Here is a 24,496-nt window from a genome sequence, read left to right as displayed (position 1 = left end):
GATTTAGGCTCCTATGACTTGGGAGTATTGTATATATTGAGCAGCCAACCATTTAGACCACTTGTTCAAAACTATGGCCACTGTTTGGAATCCACACAGGCCACCTCTGAAGTCCTCTGGGGGTGGGGGTGGGGTTATCTTCCCTCACAGGCTCTGGTCTGGCTCACTCATGGCCTTCCTGCTATGTTGCTTTCACCTGCACTGCAAAGATTAATTTCGTTTTATTTAACTACTTGTGAGTTGGCTTTGCAGCATGATAAGAAAGTGCCATTCTGTTTACAGGGAAGCTGGGAGCAAAGAAATCATGTGGAGGCCTATCCTAAAACTGTGTGTAGACAGGGAAGAGGGCATTGGTGTTGGATCAGGGTCGAAGCTATCAGCCTCTCCAGTCAGGCTAGCCTGAATTCACATTCCAACTTGGATACTTCCCAGTTGTAAAAGCATAGTGAAGGAAGAGAGAAAAACAGACACAATATATGTACTTTCTACTTTTGCACTGTGGGAATGAGAATCATAGAAATGGTAGACTTGGTGGTAGGAAAAACAGATTCAGTTAATTGTCCAGGAGAAGCTGGTTGGTGAGGCTCAGCACAAGAAGCTGAGATTCTGGAACTCAAGAATCCTGGCTTTTCTATATTAACTAAAAGAGCAAGGAGGGTGCAAGAACGAATTCTAGATGTTATTCAAAATAATAGCTTTTATTATATGCTTACTAATCACCATTTTACAGTAAGAAGAGGGAGGGGAGGAGGAAGGAGGGGGGAGAGAGGGAGGGAGAGACTAATGTTCTATATTACTATCAAATTTTGTTTTGTACCTTTAGATGAAAATCAGATACCCATCAATCAGACACCTCAAAGTAACTATTACATTTTAAAATATACTCTCAATTTATATTTTAATTGGAAAATTTCTTACTGCTATAATTTTTAAGGACATGTATCTAAGAAGCTTAGTCCACCTTTCTCTTACTGTTTCTGCTGCCCAATATCAAAACCAAAAGACCAGTCAACACAAAAAAATATTCCCAAGAAGCACAGAACCATTTAGTGAATAAATGTGGGGAAAAAAAGCATAAAGTTAAAAATAAATTTCAAAAGATTCAATCTCAAATGAAAATTAAATTAAACCATGGAAAAAAATATGGAGCTATGTTTTCGTTTCTAGGTATTTCTTAGATTACTTTGTCCATTTTTTTTAGTTTGCTCTTTAGGGAAATTATATATGTAAAACACTATATTGAGACTTGTCAATTAGAAGGCTATAAGCAGGAAAATGAATGATCTAACTTTTAAGTAACATTTGGCCAAACCTTTAGAAAACTGGCTCATGAAATGGAAAGAAGGCAAAACCTACATCATCCACTTGTTTAACAGCATGCGTCAGCACTCTCCTAACGCCGCGATGCGCTTCCTTCAGAATTAAGCAATTCTATTAAAAGAACTTTTCTTACCCTCATCCTTCCATTCCTTATCGCTGGCCCATCTTCTGCCAATCTCAACACGTACAAATCCATTTTGTATTCCCTTCCTCCACGAATGCTGAATCCAAATCCTTTGGCTCCTTTCTCCATGTCCACAGTGAAATAATCAAAATCCTTTGGAGTCGGGGAGAGAATGGGACAAACAATTGTTTACTATCAAAGAAGCTTCTGTGGTCAGTCCTGTTCTTTTCTCTGACATAGTGTGTTTCAAATGACATAGTGTTGTGAGAAGTAATCTGACTTCAGAGTCCAGCAAAATGCAAAAGAAAGTTCCAAAAGTTGGAGCAGATCAGAACACAGTTTACTTGGTCACTGGAGAAACTACTGTGTAGCTAGTTTACTTTGGTGTTCATCAGTTTACTCGGCAAACACGTAATTATTGCAGATAGGCCTGTGTGATATTCTCTCTCCTTTGAGTTTTCCCATTCACTGCTGTTGAGCACCATAAATAAATGTATCAGTCCTGTGTGTGCATGTACGTGTGTGTGTCTGCAAATTAGAGATTTGCTGATTAGAAAATGAAATTGAATGGGATCTTACTACAACTTTCTACTGCGCAGACTACTGAATATAAAGTTGGAGTGTAGAAAATCAATTTCTCTTTTACACAAAATGTAATACGTCCAAAATTTCCTGACCTTCACTATTCTTAACATTTTGGCAGGATAAGGGTGATCTTTAATCCAAAATAAAACACAATGTAGTCTGAGAGAGTTGAAATTGTATTTAATTTGTATCTTGGTATCTAGTTGCCAGGCATTGAATATTTACTGGATATCAAGCTCTGGTCTAGGTACTTTTCATAAAGATTGAATCCTCATCATAGCCTGTAAGGAAGAACTTTCCTTTAGGAAACTGAAGCTCAGAGGGGTTATGGAAATTAACATGGGATGCATTTAACATGTACAAATAATTATAAGAATGACTGTAGTATAGACAAGGACTTGGTGCTTGTTACAGAAGTTACAGTCTCAGGAATGAAGCCAGGCCTGGCTTGTCCTTAGGCATAGGGGCTTGGTCTTTTACTACCAATAGGAGGTAGCGGGGCTTGCAAATACTCATGGGTCTAAAATACCTCCATTGCTGGCATCTGTAAAATATTCTGCATTAGCAGCACCCTCTGAGGTCCCAGATAAGAGAGCATTTTTCAACTCTGACAAAGTAATATACTGGGAGTTAGGAAATATTAGCAGGGACTAGTTCATTCCATTATTACTCACCCACTTATTGACTGATCGATTGTCCTGCTTTATTCTGAAATAGATTTATTTATTCAGAGCGTTTTGAGGATGTGGGTGTTACCCAGATGATATCATAACTAAGAATAGAACTTGGGCTATCTTTCTCAGAAGAGTGTTCTTTCCTCTGCCTCCCATTCTATTTCACTGTTTGCACTTCAGGAAGTATTGGTCCCAGCCTGTGATGAAATCAGGAACTGAGGTACCTGGGGCTGCCTGTAGTCTGACAGAGGGTACTGCCTGGTGTCGGGGGAGTGCTGCCTGTAGTCCAGCAAGGGAGGCTGCCTGTAGTCCAAGGGTGGGGGTTGCTGGTAGTCCCCTCCTGGGGGCTGCCTGTAGTCCAGTGGGGGCTGCCTGTAGTCTGTGAATGGAGGCTGTCGGATGTCTGGTTTCACATCTTGTCTTGCTTTTACTTCTGACCTGTAACTGAATAAATGGAAATAGGATTTACTTTGGTATCTCAGCATTCTAAGGAGATGAGAATGATCAAATGATCTCTGAGCACATGTGGGCCACTCCTCTTGGTCGTTCGTTTGCATATTCAGGATTATGAGAAGATTAACTAAATGATAAATATTATTTTTCAATCTTCATCTTTATTTGGCTCCTTAAGATATTAAGGTGAAAATGATGGTTCAATCAGAACTGTGTGGAAAAGGACTTATGAATATCCCTTTTTACCTTTGGCTATTTAGAAACTGTATAACCACAGCAAATCTAGGGAGTTAAATACTTAACCCAAATATCATCCCTAAATATCAGTCTGTCTTGACACCAATAAACCAACTCTGTCTGTGGGTGTGTGTGTGTGTGTGTGTGTGTGTGTGTGTGTGTGTGTGTGTGTATGTCTCATGCACATACCCCTTGGCAGACAATTCATTACTTTATGAAAACATGATTTGCATGATCTCTAAATACTCTACAAATATACAACTAAAGGCTATTTTAACCTGTTGAGTTTGGTCTTTTTGAATATCTTAGAGAGAAGTGTTGGTAAGGAGCAATAGTAAGGTATAATCACCAACTGCAAATCAAGTAGAAAGTCACTAGCTTATTGCTAAGATTAGAAACATATTAGCAGAGTTTGAATACTAGACTGTATGATCAGATCAAGTATCAGATACTATCATGGTTATAAGATGGAAGGAAAGACGAAAATGTTTATGTTCAACATTTATCGCTTTCTTATTTCTAGATATTAGTTACCAATAAAATAAAGACAGAGACCAGAAAAACTGAGGGGCTTCCCAGTTCCAAAAGGGGACTAAAATAGCCTATACCTGCCTTTATGGGATCATTAATAAGGTAAACTGAAAAATTAGCACCACAGTACTGAGGGCACTAATTCTGTAGTTCCTTGCCTATTGCCACAGCAACAGTCTATAGTGAGCTACTCAGGGATGTAGATAGGTTGAAAAATACTTTGTACATAATAATGATTTTATCTAAAGTTAACATGGAGGGTTTGAGGAATTGAGAAAATATTAAGCACCAAGGAAAAACTCAAATATGTCAGGAAAACAGGTTTAAAACCAGTCAAATTTTTACCTTTAAGACTAGGCGAGTTTTTTTTTTTTTTTTTAAACTGGCATATGGTCTCACTGATGTTGATTATATTAAATGTTTTTTAAAAAACACGTGAACAATTGCCATTACTGTAAGCTAGTATTTGAGAGGACATACTGAAAGTATATACATTAATAGATGTATTTATTTGGGATTTTTTGGACGGGGGTTAGTAATGTAGTTATTTTAATCGATGCTTTAAGTAGGTCCCACTTGTTATTTAACCTGCAGAAGTGACATTCCTTTTGTAAAATGCATAATTTAGGCTTTGCTTTATACTTCAGCAAGCTGTCCACTCACCTGCTGAGTGTTCATGCTGAGAACAGAATTATTTAACATATTCATTGAATAAGATGCTTACCTATGCAAATGAATGAATTACACACACACACAAAATAACTGGGTGATATTTGTGCATCAGTTCCTTTCTAGAACTAGTTTGCTGGGTGGTTTAGATGTTACATTGTTTTAAGTTATAGCACAGTTACTTTACTTTCATCATCTGGGTGATATTGTTATAAAATATCCATTACGTGTCCGATTTCCAACCAGATGTGTCACAGGTATAGCAAAAGAGAGTGAAATGCAAGAGTCTCCCCCAAAGATTACATAAATACTTAGAAATAGGAACAGTTAAAACTTGCAATAGCTATCACTCAAGCCTACATTCCAGCACTCAAACATCTTTCTACACCAGTGCCATGTGTCAGGATTTTATGTTGAACTGCACATTGAAGAATTCTCTAATTAAGGGAAAATACTATACTTAACTTTTTATGAGTGTTGCTAACCTTTAAGTGAATGATACACTGGCTAGGGCAAAAGTTATATTACTTTGAATTTGTAAAACACTTTAAGAAAAATTCAGGATTATTTAAAAAAAAACCCAGCCTCTTTAAAGTTCCTTTACTTATGAAAGAAAGTCATCAGTATAACTCTTCATGGCTATTAATTCCATTATTAAAGAGACTAGAGGTGATAAAAGCAGACTGCCAGTGGTAAATTGTAGCAGAATTTTATGGTATGAACAATTCCAGAAGCAAGGAAAGCTGCCCATGTGGTAGGGGACTTTATAGTGGGATGTGGCCTCATTTGGGCCTTTCAAGAATTTTTTCCAGCTTTAAGCATCTAAGGTTCAAAGTTTGTGAAAGAAGTCAATTTCCAATGCTTTTTCACTGACCTTGCTATTTAAAACATCATCAAACATCAATTGCCCTTGCCGGGGAAGGTGAACTCTGCTATTTATACTGAGTTTTGGAATATATTTCATAATGGCTCTTTTGTTATTTTCAACAAATGCTTCTCCTTGAATGGTGTTTTGCTTATGTTCATATTTTGTGTTTCCTGAGCACAAACGAAAAGGATATGAAAGGACAGAGAAGTGGGTAAAGGTGTGCAGGGTGCCAGTTGGAAGCTAATCCAAGAGTAAATAAGACAGGATGGAATATTTGCTCACTCTAACTCATAAAATAAAAATTTGCAAGCAGATTGTCATTTTATTTGATCCCACTTTAACATGGAAACTGGCTCAATTTGATATGTAGGTGGGCACTTCTTGTACAAATGAACTAATAGGAAATTCATATTATGCACTTGGCATACAAGCTTTCTAGTTTAGAAAATGGCAAAGAGTTTTCTCTCTGATACCACAATCATCTTTAAATGCATCTAGGAAAATGGTCCTGGTATCTCTTCATTCTGTAAGATTACTGAATCTCTTCATTCATATGCAAATGAGCCACTCACTAACAATCAAAGTTAAGCCAGGAAACCTGAGTGCCAATGTAGGGCACTTTCCAGGCTTTTAATATTATTAAAGCAAAAATAGCTAAAAACTCTGGGCAAATGTGTTGATTTATAAAAATTTGGATCAGGTCAATCTATTAATCCCAGGGTCAGGAAATATTTTCTTCTGTAGTCAGAAGAATATATCCCCAAATCATTGCTTCTGTGATAGGGGCCGAGTCCTAGAAGTGAGCTAGTAGCAGATGGGGACAGGAGGGTGGCCTCGCTCAACTGTTATTCTCCCCACTGGGCTACAATACACCAGGGATAAGATTACCTGCCCCAAGGCTGGAAGCAAGAGCCCATCTTCAGGGCAGCCTGACTTTGGAAAGGTGAAGATGGGATTATGGCTGGGAGGTTAATCGACAGTGGCAGAGCCAAAAAGAAGAGTCTGAAATGGGCTCAGGGACTTCTGGAGCACTCAGATCCTTCTTCTTTAGTCTAAAATAAATCCTGGGGAGAGCCCATGTTTTCTGCTGAAACACCAGCACACGGTGAGAGCGAGCACATCTGGGGCTTACTACTGAGGCCCCCAGGATTACTCCTCTTCTGGACTGTCAAATTCTTACTTTGTATCATGGCCTTACGGGGCTTACTCTCTTTACTTCTGTGGAATATATCAAAACCATAAACAGCTGAGGACAACAGACATTTACTTTACTATGAAAGCAAATGGGGGAAATCAGAATAGAACAGGGCTTCATGGAAATAACACCTGTGGCACAGGGAAAATATTTGCTTTGCAACAGTGTGAATGATGAACCTAGAGAGTTCTGGGACTCAAATCTGGTTCCCATTTCATCTTCATCAACACAGGAGGCAGGAGATGGGAAGCAGATGTTCAGAAAACATTAGAATCATGGAAAAGACCGGTGAGGGTTTTGTATTTAGAGATATTCCTGTGGGCTCTTCTGTTTTCTCCTTCAAAAGGTGAAAAGAACACGGGAACATGTCTTCATCTCTTTCTTTAATGGCTCAACCAAACCCAAGCTCCCTGTTACATACAAATCACAATAAGAAAATAACGTGGTTTTTATATGGCATCCTTTTTTTCCCTGGAAGTTCAAAGGGCCTTATTCCTATTAGTTCATGATGCGAAGTGGAAGAAGCTAAGACCATGGGTAGGAGTATATGAGGTAAAGTGCAGTAAAAACGCTAACACTTATTAATGCTTCTAATCCTTCAACATTTCCTCTTCTCCACACCACCATTATCCTCCAAGCAACCACCTTTATGGCTCAATGGACGCTGGCAGCCCTCTCTGATGGCTTAGCTTGAATTCGCTCTGACTGACCTTCAGTCTGTTCTCTGTGGGGCTGACTGAGGGATCTTGAAAAGCAAATCCAGTGATGTCAGTCCTCAGCTTAACACCTTCTAATGCCTTCTCGCTACACTTAAGACCAAAATCTTTAAAATGCCTATAAGACCCTGCAGGGTGGGCTCCTACCGCCTTCACTGGCTTCATCTCAAAAACACACTATTCCCTCCCTCTGCACGCTGCCCGCCCCTTCCCCGCCACCATTGGCCTTATTTCCCTCCATCTGCTGGCATGCTCCCTCCCCTCAAATGGCCTTTGTGTATGTTCTCCACTCTGCTTGGACTCTCTTTAATGTGCTTTTCAGCTAGTTAACCCCTACTCATCTGCAATCACACATCATTCCCTCAGGAAAAGTTCTCTTCTTGTGCAGGTTAGACACTTGTATTTACTAATAAAGCCACATTGATAACATATACACAATCTAGAAATTACACAAAGGTGCACAGGGCAATTTCTACTTCATGAAAATCTCTCTCCTGCCCTGTGGCCTGTCCTATCCCAAACTCTTCCTCTCTCTGCCTGCTTCATCTCTCAGAATCAAAGCCAGAGAAAACTTTACCTATTTTCATGTCCTTGCAGCTGAAGTGGTTGAGGAGGAGCTGGCTGGGTGACAGGACTGTTAGGGGTGGCTGGGCTTGGCTGGGCCAGAGGACTCTGCTGGGCCAGGGGGCTGTGCTGCTGTGCCATGGGGCTCTGTTTCTCTGAGCTGGGCGCCGAGGCTGGGCTGTTGAGCTCTGTAGTGGGGAACCAAAGTGGCAAATGCAGTCAGGTTGACATTGATAAAGGGCAAGAGGTGGCCAGAGGTGGTTAATCCTTGCCTCTTCAGATGACTCGTGGCTTTGGTTGTTTCAGTTTCTGTTAGGCTTTAAGACAGCAGCTTAAATTTATCAAGTTCCAACACCACTCAGAATTAGTATTCTTTCTTCAGTTGTGTCGCTGAACAAGGTTATGAACAGTCTCTTGTCATTTTGTCAGAAGAAAAGATTACAATTAAAAAAAAAACCTGTTAAAACTATGAAAAAAATAATTCAAAGGAGTAAGCTATAAAACATATTCTGTTTTTCCAGCATTACTTACTGAGAGAAAATGTTTAGTCTCTATTTTTTGGTTGTAATGAGAAGTGTTAACCAGTATTCTGAAGTTGGCATAAGGAACTAACCATAAAACAAGTAAATGCTTTCTACGGTCTTCTCTCCAGTTGCTTGTTACTCTTATTGCTTAATAACCCTCTGTATTCCATGGTTCTCCAGGAAAAAAGCAAACAAACAAAAAACCAAAAAAGCCCAAAACATTGGATGGGAGAAGGTGAATTAATTTGCTGTTGTTAAAACCATTTCTTGGAATTTATTGTAATAGCATCAGATTTTCAACTCTTTGTTGGAATAAGAGCAAGACAGACATTTTAGACTGGGCAAATGTAGAAGCAAGTCAGACTTTTAGTGGGCAGTCTTGCTTAGAGTAAATTCCCATTGCATATTTTATACATAGTGGTGGCTGCAGATGACAAGTTAAAAAAACCATGGTGATGTTCTTTTTTTAAATTTTTAGTTAGGTGATGAAAAGGAGGTGATCTATTAGCATTTTCTTATAAATCACTCTTCTTTCTTTTCTCACAGCCTGAAATTTTAAATTTCTTTTCTACTTGCATCAGGGTTTCTCAACCTTGGCATTATTGATGTTTTGGGTCAGATAATTCTTTGCTGTGAGGACTGTCCCGTGCACTGTATGATTTTTAACAGCATTCCTTCCTTCTACCCACCAGATGCCAGTAGCATCCTACTCCAATTATGACAATCAAAAATGTCTCTAGACATTGCTAAAAGCCCCTGGGGTTGGGGAACAAAATCACCTCAGTTGAGAAACAGTGTTTTATATATAAAGTCAGGTGGCTGTTAGGTGCCTATTTGTCAGAGTCCCAAGATGCAATCAGGAGTCTAAGAAAAACAGCAACCAAGCTGAGTGAGCCTATTACTCTCCATGTGGTACTCTGCGGTCCACTCACCAGTGAGCTTCAGGGACTGAATTCTCAAATATCATTAATGAGTCAGCAGCTACAAACCAGTAATGAACCCACTGTGTCTAGAAATGGTGAATTTATGGTGAATAGGTTCATAGAACTTCATGGCCCCTTAAGGCCTGGCTGTGAATTGTGATGCTCACCACCCTTCAAGCCTCAGGGTGGAGTCCTTGTACAGAGGAATTCAAAAGGCTAAGTGGGAATTTAAAATTCTTATCAGATGTAACATTTTCTAAATGAGCTCCCTTTATACCACAAAACTTCCTCAAGCTTTTCAAAATCAATCTGACTTTGAAGAATCCTCCAGAGCTTACCTATAACATGAATATGTGTTTTTTTCCCTCTTCTTCAGATTTGTAACTATCATCTCTGTTGAATAGGTTCTGGCTTAATGTAACCATAAAAATAGAACTCCTGGGACCACAGGGAATAATTGAATAATCCAGTGTCATGGAATTCACACTACTTATCTATAATGTCATACAGCTTGATTTCTGAATGAAATTGGTACTGAGTAAACAGAATATGAGTTGCAACAGAATGTGAATGTTTGCAAAAGTGGAAATAACTACCAATTTCTGACACTCTGACACCACACCAGGGCAGCCAGGTGAACTCCATGACCTGGCTCCGGCACTCACCCTCCTGAGGAATGATGCGAAGGGTGACACTGAGGCCTGCATCCTTGATGAGCTTCACGATGTCTGCGTGAGGCATGTTGATGATAGACTGGCCATTCACTGCCAAGATCCGGTCTCCCACTTTTAGTTTTGCACAGCGATCTGCAGGACTCCCATCAATGATGCGTCCAATTTTATGGGGCACAGCTAAAAAACCCCAACAGAAACAGATATCAGGGACATTACCAATATATGCTCTAGTTTTGAGTCCCAGACCCACAGGAAACAATGCAATGTCAGAATTCCTTCTTTCATCAGTATATTTGCCTTTTGAAATCACAATCACTCCTATCAAATATGGTCCTATGCATACTACTGAGACCAGAGTTCCTAAAGTCGAGTCCTTTGTAGTGACAGGCCAATTCTAAACACATGGACCAGGGGTTCTCAAACTTTGGGGTGTATCATAATCACCATAAGATTAAAAACACAACTCTGGGCCTTACCCCAGACCTCGTGAATCAGAATGTCTAGGCAGGAGGTGAGGATCATGGAATTTTAAGAAGCTCCTGAGGAGATTCCAATATATACAAAATTTTGAGAACCATAGCATCACTCTCTGTGTCCAAGCTCATACTCTAGAGACAATGATACACAGTTTCAGAAAGATACAATAAATGCCAGGAATTTAATTTCCACCCTTTTATATTTTACATAGAGGAGAGAACAGGAACAGAAATAAATATATATATATTAATATGGGCTGTAGCTGGCTGGTGAAGAAGTTTCCACCAACTTCCCACTCATCTACTAAGCTTCAGTTTAAAGATTCATGCAGTTTTCAAATCTTACCTCTCTCTTTTTCCTGATTTAATTTATTAAGTGGGGCTGAGATGTTGCTAATATCTGGTATATATTTCATCAAATCTAAGATGCCACTGATGATACGACATATCTTTATTTTATATACCACAAGAGAGGAAAAAACCCAACTTGGCCAATTAAATAATAAAACTCCATTGACTCTAAGATGTTCTCTAATTTTTTAAGATATTAAATATAAAAATGTATATTAGAATTAATGAAGCATAACAGATGTCTCTGTAAAACAACAAAAATTTATTTTACTTTTATTATTTAAATGTTTGAGGAGAGTACATGAAGATACAGATTTTCTAGCAGGTTGACTTTTGCTCAATGTAAATTTTTGAGTGCCTACCTGGATAGCCGTTGGGGTCAGATATCACTAGTACATGGTGCCACTGTAACCTCCCCCAGGGAGCTTACAATCTAGAAACCTGCCCCTTTTACTTTATCCTTTCAACACAGGAAGCCCTGGTCAGGATATCACCTGTCAATGACTCTGTCCTGTTGCTCTCCCCATGGAAGTCAGATATTGATTTAATCTGCATAAAGAGGCAAAGAGACACTCCACCATTCATTATGCTCCAGGGATGCCTGTTCCTTGAACCCTCAATCTTGTATATGTGTTACAGTGAAAGGCAGAACATTAGCTAATAACCATGGTAAGGAAGGACAATCAGTAAGTTAATGAACCAGCAACTTGATCATATTTCTATTGTGAAAGGTTATAGGCAGCATATGAAAATACTGGCTGAGCCTGTGTCTCCAAAGTGAAACTCGTCATGTTGGAAGCTCAAACACATTTTTATTTACCACAGGCAGTAATGGCATTAGTTAAGAACACCTTACTTAAAGCATATTAATAATCATCTTAGAGTTTTAGGATAATACATTTTTCAAGTAGAAATATAACAGGAACTCAATCATTTACATATTTTAAAAAATGACGTAGGTATTAAAGTTGCTTGGTCTTCAAACATAAAGAGAATAAACTTTCATTCCTGTATTTGTCCACTTTCATGGTCAATAGTGCCCTGGAACCGTCAATAAATGATATGGCTTCCATGGCCATAATATATATATATATTGCTCTCTATTCTGTGACCTTTAGAAAGTTACCTGACCTTCTGAGTTTCTCTTTTCAACAGTAAAATTTGGATATTATCATTGACCTCATAGGATGGTTCTGAGAATTAGAGAAATTATCACATGTAAAGTGACTAGAACAGTGCCTGGCATACACAAACTGATCTCTAAGAATTAACTTTTCTTTCATTCTTTTTATTACTATTACTTTTTGTTTCTAATATCGCTATTGATATGTGTGTGCTTATGTGTAGATACCAGCTAAAATTCTTTCTACCTGCCATAAACCCATAATACCGCTAAAACTAAAGGAACACTTTGCTTACTACAGAGCAATCCTTGAAGTATCAACCAGGATACTTCATTTGGGACAGACAGATGTGTTTTGGGATTATATAGACACTAGATGAGGCCAAGAATCCTGTTCATTTTCCTCCAGTTTCATAAAAAGATGTTGTAGGTCTCTGTAGAAAACCACCAATTTGTAAGTAAAAGTTTATTATTCAAAGGGAAATCAGCATAATACAGATCTATGCGTGTGTGCACACACACACACAATTATGACTATATTGAAATATATATAATTTAAACCTTAACAAATCATGCAAGATACCCAAAGGCATTATCATTGCATGTTTGCAGTGGAAGAAACCGAGGCATAATGTGGTTAGCAATGTGCTCAAGGTCACATAGGCCAACCGGGATTTAGAATCCCAGTCTGTCAGATGCCATAGCCTTTGCTCTTAACCAAGTTACCACACTGCCTCTATCGACTTTACTGTTTTCTCCTTCCAATAGAGAACTTGCTTCATGAGCACCCGGAGCTTTTATTTGGTGACTGCCTCTTACCCTTAAGTAATAAGTCATAAACACTCCACCAGTGGCCCCGATCCAGGGGACAGTGAGAGGCAAGAACTTTGCTTGAAGTGGGTTCTTTGTGGCAGCTGTCTTTTGACAGGCGGCTGTGAGGAGGTGGGGAGGGGAGAGGAATAAGAGAAAGAGAGAGGAGAGGAGGGGATAGGAAAATTGCACAGTTCTTCAGATCCCTTTTAGTTAGAATTTCACATCATTGTGTCTCTCTTTTATTTAAAGTCATTTCTTTGGGTAGTAGAAACACTCGCATTTGAAATAAAATTTGAAAATACTTTTTAAAACACATAAAAGTGGTACTTGGATGATTTGCTATTTTGAATTATTTATGTCTCTGTTCCCCTTCATTATTGTAGATCACTTAGAATCTACTGGGCATAAAACCCCAAATGTTTCAAAACAAAGATTTCACACACACACACACAATCACACACTTATGTGCTCAACAACAGTAAAAACTAGTTATCATTTGTTAATTTACAGGCATTGTGCTAGGCACTGATTTTAAATTCTTACAGCAACAGTGTGAAATACTTGTAAAAGTATAATAATCGTACTTATTTTGTTAAGAAAACAAATAAGCATCAAAGCCAGAATTTGAACCTATACCCATGGCTTCAAATCTTGGGGTTACTCTCTTCTTTTTTTGATATGTGGCAGGTTGAAAACAGTTTGAATTATGAGTGAGGAAATTATAGGTGAGATTTAGCTTAGAAAAGCATGCTGCTTGAGAATTTAAGATGAAAGTTTTATTATAAACAATTATTTGTTATGATGATAACTTAGTTTCAAGGCCATTTTGACTTTATTAGGTAGGTTGAATAAAAACTAAAATAAAAGAATAAAACCCAAAATAAAAAAATAAAAACCAAAATAAATTCTCTGGTAACCACATAGAATGATTGAGTGCTCATATAAAATCTGAGTACACAATTTAAAAATGTATATCCAGTAATTGGAAATACCTGATATAGTTTTAATAAAATTGTTTTCTATTGGCATTTACTTTAATAAAAACAGTACTTAAAACTCTTGGCAGGTGAAGATAGCCTCATTTTCCTTTACTAGTATTCTCCCTACATATGTAAGTACATTGAATATTGATGTACAACAAATCATTGACAAGGGGTGTGCTCAAAGAGGATTCTCTGAAAACAAGATGCAGTTCCATTTGCCCAGTTATAAGGTCTAGAGAGCTTATGACCTAAGTGCTTTCTGTGCATTGCTAATGGAATTACAGAGCTTGGAAGAGGCCCTGACCTTGGTTTCTATTATTAGGATGGATGGTAGTCATTAATTCTCTGAGAATTGATGACTAAGGTAACTGCCTGAGTGCAGTCCATTTAGACAGCATGCCTTCCAGACATCACATGTCAGGCAGCAACATAAATCAAGTCTTTGGATCAGTCTTAACACCGTGTGCTTAGGATACACAGATATTTGGGAAAAATTGCAATATGTCATGTGGCTCTGAACATACTGATATTTGGGAAGGAGATAATGTATCACTAGTTAGAAATTTCCCTTTAATTGCAAAACATAAATTATGGAAGAAGAAACCCATCTTTTTTCCCTTTATTTCTTTCTGGGTAAAATACTGCTACACACACACACACACACACACACACACACACACATACTGCAATATGTTTTATATTTTCCTATAGATGAATGGGCTTTTTTGGGACTGTTCAACATAGCATACTTGGTTTAGTAGGAATATCAGACACTCAGGTTGGACTGGATATTTTCTAAGTTTGTTCTAAAGGTCTGGATTCTTTGGGTCTCTAGCCATCCACTATAGGAAGCAATGATCCTCCCTTTTTGCTGTTGTGTTCTCTTCTGGGACCTTTGTTTGGTTTACTCAGGCTCTGATCAACCAATGACCTCTTATGGAGTTCCATCTTGGGTCGATTCCCATAAAGAAGATGGCATGATTGCCTAAGACATGCTTTGTGATGGATTCTTCCTGAAACTCTTAGTTACACCAGAGGGAAGGAGTAGTTGATCCCTCCACTGTTTTTCATATTTCCTTGTTGTTTTATATGTATTTCATTTCAGAGAAAGACAAGCCTGTGACTAATGTTTACATTTAATTATCGCCTTGTTAATAGATTCCATACAGTGGAGCTGTATATGAAGAAAAGCATTATACAGGGAAAGTGGATTCTACATCAATCATGTCAAACTTACAAGTGAGAAGTTTTTAAAATGAGTGCGACAAAAACAAATATGTCAAAGGCAATCAATAGTGTAAACTCTCATTAGCTCACAATTCCATTAATTTGTGAAGGTTAAACAACATGCCATTAGCTTAAAGAGGCAAAGGAAGTTAGTTTGGGTTTCAAATCTGTGACCCGATATGAAAATAATTTTTTTAATTGGATGATTCCAGTTGGTTTTCTTAAAATAATCTGTGAAAATTATTCACTATCTAGTTTTTAAAATGTAGATTGAGGCAGGAGGATCGACTACTCCATCAACAACATGTTTCTGTATAGCATCTTTCAAGTAACAGGCACAATGCTAGGCCTAGTGGGGAAGCCAACAATAAAACAACATATGGTATTAGCCCTCAAGGAACTCAGAGTCTAGTTAAGGAGACAGGGATAATCAAATAAAAACACTTAAAATAAAACACTTAAAATAAAATAGCAAATCCATGGTAAAGGCAACATGCAATGAGAAGAGTAGAGAGGAGGAGCGAATTACTGAGTCCAGGTACGGACTCAAAGAGTGAAAATGCTTTGTAGGTGGGGTCTCTCCTGCCCTCACGATTACTGTTTCCCTCTCAGCTTCCTGATAAGATGCTTTGTCCAGCTCCCCTGGATGGACACTGAACATATAAGAACAATAGAATAGTAATGGTCATAGTGTTCCTATCTCTTCGATACCTGGTGAAGAATACTGTTTTTCTGTCTTCAGAAACCAGAGCCTACTCTTAATCTTGCTTATTTTCCATCTCTCCTTCCTAGAAGTCCTGAATGAATATGTTCTATGGTGACAAACCCATTTAGCTAGATGTTGTCCCTTCCTGGAATGTGACACAGTGTCCTTTGAAAGAGATTTTTCTTGGTCATCAGGGGCTGAAGATGTGAGAAAAAAAAAACATGTGTTTGGTATTTAAAAAAATTTTTGGTAAAATTAAGAAAAAGCAGACTGTATGACTTGTTTTCCTCTAGAAGTCTGTGAAATTTAGCTTTTCAAAAATGAAAACATCTTCCCTGAAATTCATAGCCAAAGGAGCTACAAGATCCAAAATCCAGCAGCTGGTATTTTAAAGACTGCATATTCCAAAAGTGCACTTTCCACCACCACCTATGAGTCATTCTATTGTGGTTGAACAGTTTAGTTACCCTGCACTTGGTAATTAGCAGATGGTCAGAAGAGAATGGGAAGAGGGGACCATTACCAGCAATTTGGGAGCCCAGCTGAACTGTTTCCAAGGGCAGAAGGTACCATATACAAAGTATTAACTACATGACTAGAAAGAAAGAAACACACCTCAGCTGTATCTTACCTTGTATGCTTTTATTTTGTTGAGAGTGAACTGGTAATCTAAAGAAATCTCATTGCGTTAGGAATTATAATTAGCTATTGCTTGATTGTTCCTACTATTTAGAACACAAGGCTGGGTTAAAATGGTTTTGTTTGGAAGTATTTGGTGAGCTTGTAGACATAGGGCCAGTTTTATGAGTGTGTGACCTGTGAGCACACAAGTCCTCACTCTCAAAAGGGCCTTGTGTTTGGTTTAATAATCTGCTGTCACCATCTTGACATTCTTAATAATTTTTCAACAAGGACCTCACATTTTCATTTTGCACCAGGCCCTGAAAATTATGTAGAAACAAATTGTTTTACTCCTTTTTAAAAATAGTCACAACACTCTAGTCAAGATGGTAGAGTAGATGAATGCCGTGCTCGCCTCTTCCCATGACATCAAAATTACAACTAAATTATAAAACAACCACATTTGAGAACCACCTGAAGACTAGCTGAACAGAAGTCTTACAATTAGGATATAAAGAATAAGCTGCAATGAGACCAGTAGAAGGAGTGGGGATGTAAAACAAGCTGGTCTTGCACCCACGTGTGGCAGTTAAAAATTGGGAGGTCCCCCCTGTGACTGGTGCCAACTCTACATCAGGCCCCTCAGCCCAGAGCACCAGTGCTGGGAAGAGGAGTCCCTACAACTTCTGGCTGTGAAAATCAGTGGAGATTCTGTCCAGTGAGAGGGAGGGCTGCTAGAGTCCCAGCCATTCCTCTTAAAGGGCCCATGCACAGACTTACTTGTTAATGGAATCACTTGCTCTGAGCTCCGATGCTAGGGCAGAAGCTCAGAAAGTTCCAGGGACATATGAGGAGAAACTGAATTGTCTGGCTTTGGAGAGAGGGCTGGAGGCACAGCTCTGGCTGGGACAGAGTTCTGGCAGGCACCACTGTTCCTTTGTTGAGCCCTCTACCCACACAGCTGACAGGCGCAAGTGGGCACCATAGCTGAGTCTCCATCCACTTGGCTAACATTGTTCGCCCCACCCTGGTGACTCCCTAAGACCCCACCCAACCCAATACATGCAACAGCCCAAACCTTTTCAGTGGCTGTTCCTTACAAGCTTCTGCCCAGGCCATGCTGCAGACTTTTCTGAAGTCGAAGGTCACCAAGCCCCAAACAAGCAGTGGCTGGCCTTGGCATGCCTTTTATCTCTTGCTAAGTGCCCTCAAGCATTAGTTGCAGCTGGCCTCAGTTCATAGCACCTCTAAACACAGCACAGGCAGCGTCCAACTGCAGATCATTTTGCAGCTCTTACCAGGTGGCCCTGGGTGGGGCACAGGCAGCACCTGACCTGGGCCTGCACCAAAGCCACTCCCAAGAGGCCCCAGAATCAACACACATGACGGCTGGCTTTAGACCATGTTAGAGCACTTGCCGATTAGCTCCACAAACAGCACAACCAAAGGGTAGACTTGGAAGGCAGCAGAGCCCTGGTAAACCTAACCCTGCTCTGTGGGATCAGCCTCTGCAAACAGATCATCCACTGTGGTCAGCACCGGTCCTCATGGCCAGTCAACGTGAAGATCAGTCCCACTCACTGATGTGCTAACAGCAACCAAGACTCAACTACAACAGGAGCAAATGCACAACCCACACAGGAGACACCTCTGGTCATGGCTCAGGTGATCAGGGAGTCTGCACCATTAGGCACCACAGGACACTTACTACATAAGGCCACTGTACTAAGATTGGGAGACATAGCAGCTCTACCTAATACACAGAAACAAACACAGGGAGGCAGCCAAAATGGGGAAACAAAGAAAGATGTCCCAAATGAAAGAACAGAACAAAGTTCCAGAAAAAGAACTAAACAAAATGGAGACAGGCAATCTACCAGATGCAGAGTTCAAAACACTGGTTATGACAATGCTCAATGCACTTAGGGGAAGAGTAGATGAATTCAGTGAGAACTTTACCAAAGAGACAGAAAACATAAAAGTGGAGATAGAAAACAAAAAAGAACCAGTCAGAAATAAAGAAAAAAAAAATAACTGAAATAAAGAATACATTAGAGGGAATCGATAATAGATTAAATGAAGCAGAGGACTGAATTAGAGATTTGTAAGATAAGGTAGCAGGAAACACCCATAAGAACAGCAACAAGAAAAAAGAATAAAAAAAAAATGAGGATAATTTAAGGGGCTTCTGAGATAACATCAAGCAAACGTTTGCATTATAGGGTACCAGAAGATGAAGAGAAAGAGCAAGGAATTAAAAACCTATCTGAAGAAATAATGACTAAAAACATCCCTAACCTGGTGATGGAAAAAGACATATAAACCCAGGAAGCACAGAGTCCCAAACAAAATGAATCCAAGGAGGCTCACACTGACACATTACAATTAAAATGCAAAAGGATAAAGACAAATCATAATTAAAATGCAAAAGGTTAAAGACAAACAGAGAATCTTAAAAACAGTAAGAGAAAAGTGGTTAGTTACCTATAAAGGAGCCCCCATAAGTCTGTCAGCTCAGTTGATTTCTCAACAGAAACTTTGCAGGCCAGAAGAGATTGGCATAAATATTCAAAGAGATGAAAAGTAAGGACCTGCAACCAAGATCACTCTACCCAGCAAAGCTATCATTTAGAATGGAAGGACAGATAAAGAGCTTCTCAGATAAGAAAAAGCTAAAGGAGTTCATCACCACCAAACCAGTATTATAAGAAATGTTAAAGGGAATTCTTGAATAAGAAAGATAAAAATATATGAATAATAAAATGGCAATAGCTACATACCTACTAATTTAATTACTTTAAATGTAAATGGATTAAACTCTCCAGTCCAAAGACATAGGGTGGCTGAATAGATAAGAAAACAAAACCCATATATATGCTACATACAAGAGACACACTTCAGATTGAAAGACATAGACAGACTGAAAGTAAAGGGATGGAAAAAGATATTTTATGCAAACGGAAACGAAAAAAGCTGGAGTAGCAATACTTATATCAGACAAAAAAGACTTTAAAACAAAGTCTATAACAAGAGCCGAAGAAAGACATTTTATACACAATAGTCAAGATATGGAAACAATGTGTCAATTAATAGACAATTGGATGAAAAAGAAATGGTGCATTAAAACAATGGAGTATTACTTGAACATAAAAAAGAATGAAATTTTACCATTTGCAACAACATAGATGGACTTAGAGGGTATTGTGGTAAGTGAAATGAGTCAGACAGAGAAAGAAACACTGATGTGTGCCTATTATTTCTAAAATAATAAAAATAAAATACCACATTCTAAATCTTTAAGATAAAACCAAATGTTAGCATATTCTTAGAAATTTGCATAAAAATATAAAACTAAAAGCCAAGAAAAAAACAAAAGACAAAAATCTGAAGGTGAATCCTAACATTTTTGTGTGATTTGTGGAAGATGAATGGGCCTTTGTTGTGATATACTTCTGGTCAATAAGATATAAGTTGAAATTTTGGAGAGGGGCTTAAAACGACAATGAGAAATACAAAATAGTCACAGGGTTGAGATGCAGTATTATACTCCTATTCCAAACATGCCAATTTACCTTTCAAAGGGTAAGTTACTCACTTTTATGACAAGTTTAGTTCCTGAATAAGAAGGTTCTTTTATTTATAATTTATTACAGAGGGTTTATCAAATTATTACTAGGAAATATTGAATCATTCTACAAAATGAGAAAATTTTATAAAAATTTCAAAATTCATGTCATGATGTAGAAGGGGAAAGTACAAAGAATAATAATACTATCTTCTAATGACTCAAAATCTCTTGCAATTAGGACAATTTAATGAAAAATCTTAGTTTCCTGCTCTAATTCTCCCCATCTCATTCAGTTTTGTGAGCCAAAGGCAAACATTTAAAATCTTTCAGTTGTTTCTTCTTAACATTTTTAAATTATATTCTTATATGGCTATTTCTCAATTTGTCAACTTGAGTCAATATCTGTCTGTCCTGCAAAATGAGTTGCCACATTTTTGTCTTTAAAATATCTTCCCCATTCATGCCTATTCCTTTCTTCTTCATTAACTACAATTTTATTGGTATCTAAGAAATAGGAAGAGATAGTATGTTATTATTTTACCACCGTTAAATATAAATTAGAAATATCATTCATAAATTTAAATTAGTTGTTGAAATTAATATTTTGATGTATCAGTTAGAGATTTGGACTCTATCTGGGAAAAATGATCAATAATTTGTGTATCCAAACTTTAGAAGTTCTCTTGTTTCCTGTAGTCCTGACAGATACAAATATAAAAGACAACTGATTTCAAGAATTGAGAAAATGTCATAAAATTACATTTTATCAACCCCAGGTATTGGGTTAAAAATTTTCAATAAAACCACATTTCTTTCCTTTCTCTATGTCTCTTAACTGCCTTTTGAGACTACACTCCCATCAATGTACTTGACTCTCAGTAATTTCTCAGGCGGCCCCGTAGAACTGGTTGATAGTTATAAGCAGGTGTTGCTGGAAAATCATGTTTCTCGTTTTTATAGATGTGGTGTATTCTATCTCTGCCATCTCTTTTTTCCTTTTATAGTTTCTGAAATTGTGTTTTGTAAAAAGTCACTTGGCTATCTTCACACAGTTTCCCTGTTATAATAGCTAAATGTCAAAAGCAATCAGGTGCAATATCAGCCTTCCATTGTATTCCCCTAAGCCCTTTGGTAGATAATAATTTCTTACAATATTTTCTTAATGTAGAGGAAAACAGCTACTAACCCAGGCAAATGATCCCTCCTGAGCCAGCTGTCCTTTTCAATATGTTATCCAGAAGATTACATGAATATTTATTGGTTCTTTACTTTCTCAAAGAAGCCAAATTTCCACTAAAAGATATGTATCATGTTTTAACTTGAAATAATGCAATTTTGCAGGACTGGATGAAACTAAATTCAAAAAGACCCCCAAGTACAGTGTTTAGGAGCTGGAAGATCTTGATCACATATTGGCTTTGCAAACAACTTGCAGTGTGACCTCTGAATGGCCAAATAAATCATGTCGGCATGTCCCTACTTAAAAAGAGAGGCCATCTCTGTGTTATAGTTTTTCTTACTCTTATCTTTCTTATTTAAATATTTCACGTTTTAACTTTTTTTGGAATTTTTGCTAACATGTATTTTCTCTCATTGTTTGTATTTTGAAGCATAGTAAGTATATGTATTTTCATTTTTACTAAGCAGACATATGTCTCCCTAATAATTTCACCTGAGATCATTGTAAAATGATTTTTATTACTCCAACATGAGAAATGAAAAAAGAAGCATTGAAGAGTCTAAAAATATACTTTGTTCTTCACAGTTAAATCTCCAAATTCCAATTACACTCTAGAGGGAAGAGACCAAAAGTGAAAAAGCATTTCACCAAAGAAGATACAAAGATGACAAAAAAAGCCAATGAAAGTATCCTCAATATCATTAGTCTTTAGGGAAGAAATGCAACTTAAAACTGAAATGAGATACTACTACATATCTATTAGAATAGCTAAACTTAAAAAAAAAAACAACAAAGGTTGAAAATAACAAATACTCTAAAGGATGTGGAGCGTCTGGAATTCTTATACAGGGGAATATAAAATGATACAGCCATCTTGGAAAATAGTACCATATGAAACAGCAACCTCACTCTTCAGTATTCACCCAAGTGAAATAGAAACGCATCTTCACTTAAAAATCTTTATGAAAAGGTTCATAGAAACTTTATTCATAATCATCAAAACCAGGAAGCAATCCAAATATCCTTCTCCTAGGGAATGGATAAACAAACTGTGGTATATCCACACAGAAGAATACTATTCACCAATTAAGAAGGAACTAAATATTGACACATGAAACAACATTATGCTAAGTGGAAAGCCAGACTCAAAAGACTACATACTGTATGATCCCATTTATATACTAAAAGGCAAAACTATAGAGCAGAAAACAAAGTTGTGGTTGCCAGGGCTGGGGGTGGCCTGAGGGGTTGACTTCATTGTTACATAATTGAGCATGTGTGTCAAAACTCATAGACTAAAAAGGGTAAAATTTGCTAAATGTAATTAAATCTTAAAAATGGGAGAAAAAGTGAAAAAGTGGGGGTTGATAAAGAGGTGATTTTGGATAGAAATCAATAGGGGTAAGTAAAATAAAAACTGATGTTGAATGTGTAGGAGAAAGGAGGTGGGAAGGAGAGAGTGGGAGGGGGTCAGGGAAGGCATCAGAGAGAAAATGTTGCCTAGTCTGTATTTAAAAAGATGGACAGGACTTTTTCAAATGGGCAAGAATGGGGAAGGCATCACAGTCACAGGTGATGTGACTTACAAATGTATAGATTTGTGGATTAGCAGAGTTTGTACTGTGGGTATGAGAGTGCAATGAACACAAACAGAGAGACCTGGGGTAAAGGTATTAAAGGTATCATGACAGATCATAAAAGGCCTTATGTGTTGTGCTAGAGAGCTTGGAATTTTACAGCTAAATGAGAAGTCACTAATGAATGAAGAAAGTTAAGTGATATCATCAACCCGTTTTAGAAAGAGTATCATGGTGGCAGTGTGAAGTAAGGGCTGAAGGATAGGAGGGTGGGAAGAAGACACTTAAAGGCCACTACAATGCTCCAGAGCTGCACAGTCCAGCGTGGTAGCTACCAGCCACACATGGCTATTTAAATTAATTGAAATAAAAGATAATTAAAAATTTAATTCTTCAGCCACAGTAGCCTCATTTCAAGTGCTCCACAGCCACTTGTGACTAGTGGTTATGATGTTATATAATGGAGACTAAAATATTGCCATCATCACAGAAAGTCCTACTGCACAGTACTAATCTAAAACCTTAAGTAGGGCATTAGCAGTAGCAGTCAGGTGGGCCTGATGTATTCAAGTTTTATATCTGGAAAGTATATTTGGGTAACAGCTTGCCTTAGTCTCTCAAGAGTGAGAATGTAGTTGTGTATAAATTCAGCTACAATATGAACTTAGGTACTTAGGTAAAGCTTGTGATCATACACATTGATTGGAGCCGAGAGCCACGCCTGCCAGCCTTCTCTTAGCCACTTAGTACCAGGGAACATCAATACCAATGGTGAACTTGGTGTTATAGTCTGGATGTTTGTGTCCTCCTCAAATTCATATGTTAAAACTTAATCCCTAGTGTGGTGATATTAGGAGGTGGGAGCCTGGGGAAGTGATTAGGTCATGGAGTCGTCATGAATGGGATTAATGCCCTTATAAAAGAGACCCAGAGCTCTCCCTTGCCCCTTCTGCCCTGTGAGAGCATAGTGAGAAGACATCTGTCTCTGACCTGCCAGTGCCTTGATCTTGGATTCACAGCCTCCAGAACTGTGAGAAATAAATTTCTGTTGTTTACAAGCCACTTAGTCTATAGTATTCTGTTACAGCAGCCTGAACAAACTAAGAAGACACTTGGCCACCAGGTTTTATTGTATTTTAATTTTGTCAAGTGCCTAGAAGAATGTGAGCTATTTTTCATCTTGCTGTTTATCTAGCAAGCCTAAAACATTTGAATGAAGATTTCTAAGTGGGAATATTCTTCTACCTCATGTTATCCTAACTGCTTTGTGCCAGAAAACCACAGGGCAAAACCTTTTAAGCTATGTGTTCTTTCTTGTTTACTGGACGATCCTCCTCTCATGATGAATCCATAAATGTACATTGTTATGATGAACAGTTTCCAAACAGAAGGTTTTGGGCACTTCACCCTTGAAAGCAGATGGATTTGTCAGGTGCCCAACATCTGGTCATGTTTGTGGAGTAAACCCTTGCCTGGCTTACAAAAATAAGATCTGGAAGAGGTCGGATTGGAAAATGAAAATGCCAACAGCAGGCCCCACTATTTAGTTAAAATTTTTTTTGGCACCATATACACCTTAGGAATGCTTGCTGATCATCACCCAGAAAAGGCTGACTGATTAATCTCTAGAAATAGTTCTCAGAAAATACTGTCAATAGGTTGGGAAAAAAAATCCAGCTTAAATTTCAAAATCATTGTTGGTCAAATGAACAAATAAAAAGAGCTTTTACCAGGATTTGGTATGGCAGGAAGGAGTTTGGGTAGAAGTACTCCCTGAGACTTTGGTGAAAGCTGGGGCTGAAAAAGAAACGCTG

At 38.1% G+C, this 24,496-nt stretch overlaps 1 protein-coding gene across 1 annotated transcript in view; it reads right to left on the bottom strand.

Annotated features, from left to right (window-relative positions):
- Positions 1-24,496, bottom strand: part of LOC112474005 (membrane-associated guanylate kinase, WW and PDZ domain-containing protein 2-like) — a 292,185-nt gene that overhangs the window by 89,502 nt on the left and 178,187 nt on the right. The window contains exons 12-15 of the mRNA XM_025042189.1: positions 10,049-10,234; positions 7,950-8,124; positions 2,928-3,147; positions 1,454-1,597 (exon numbers count right to left, since the gene is read on the bottom strand). Of these exons, the coding sequence (XP_024897957.1) occupies positions 1,454-1,597; positions 2,928-3,147; positions 7,950-8,124; positions 10,049-10,234 (725 nt within the window). The remainder of the gene's footprint in view (positions 1-1,453; positions 1,598-2,927; positions 3,148-7,949; positions 8,125-10,048; positions 10,235-24,496) is intronic.

Source organism: Pteropus alecto, unplaced genomic scaffold (assembly GCF_000325575.1).
Source record: "Pteropus alecto unplaced genomic scaffold, ASM32557v1 scaffold69, whole genome shotgun sequence".
Classification (NCBI taxonomy): Eukaryota; Metazoa; Chordata; class Mammalia; order Chiroptera; family Pteropodidae; genus Pteropus; species Pteropus alecto.
This window is presented reverse-complemented; position numbering and strand designations above follow the sequence as displayed.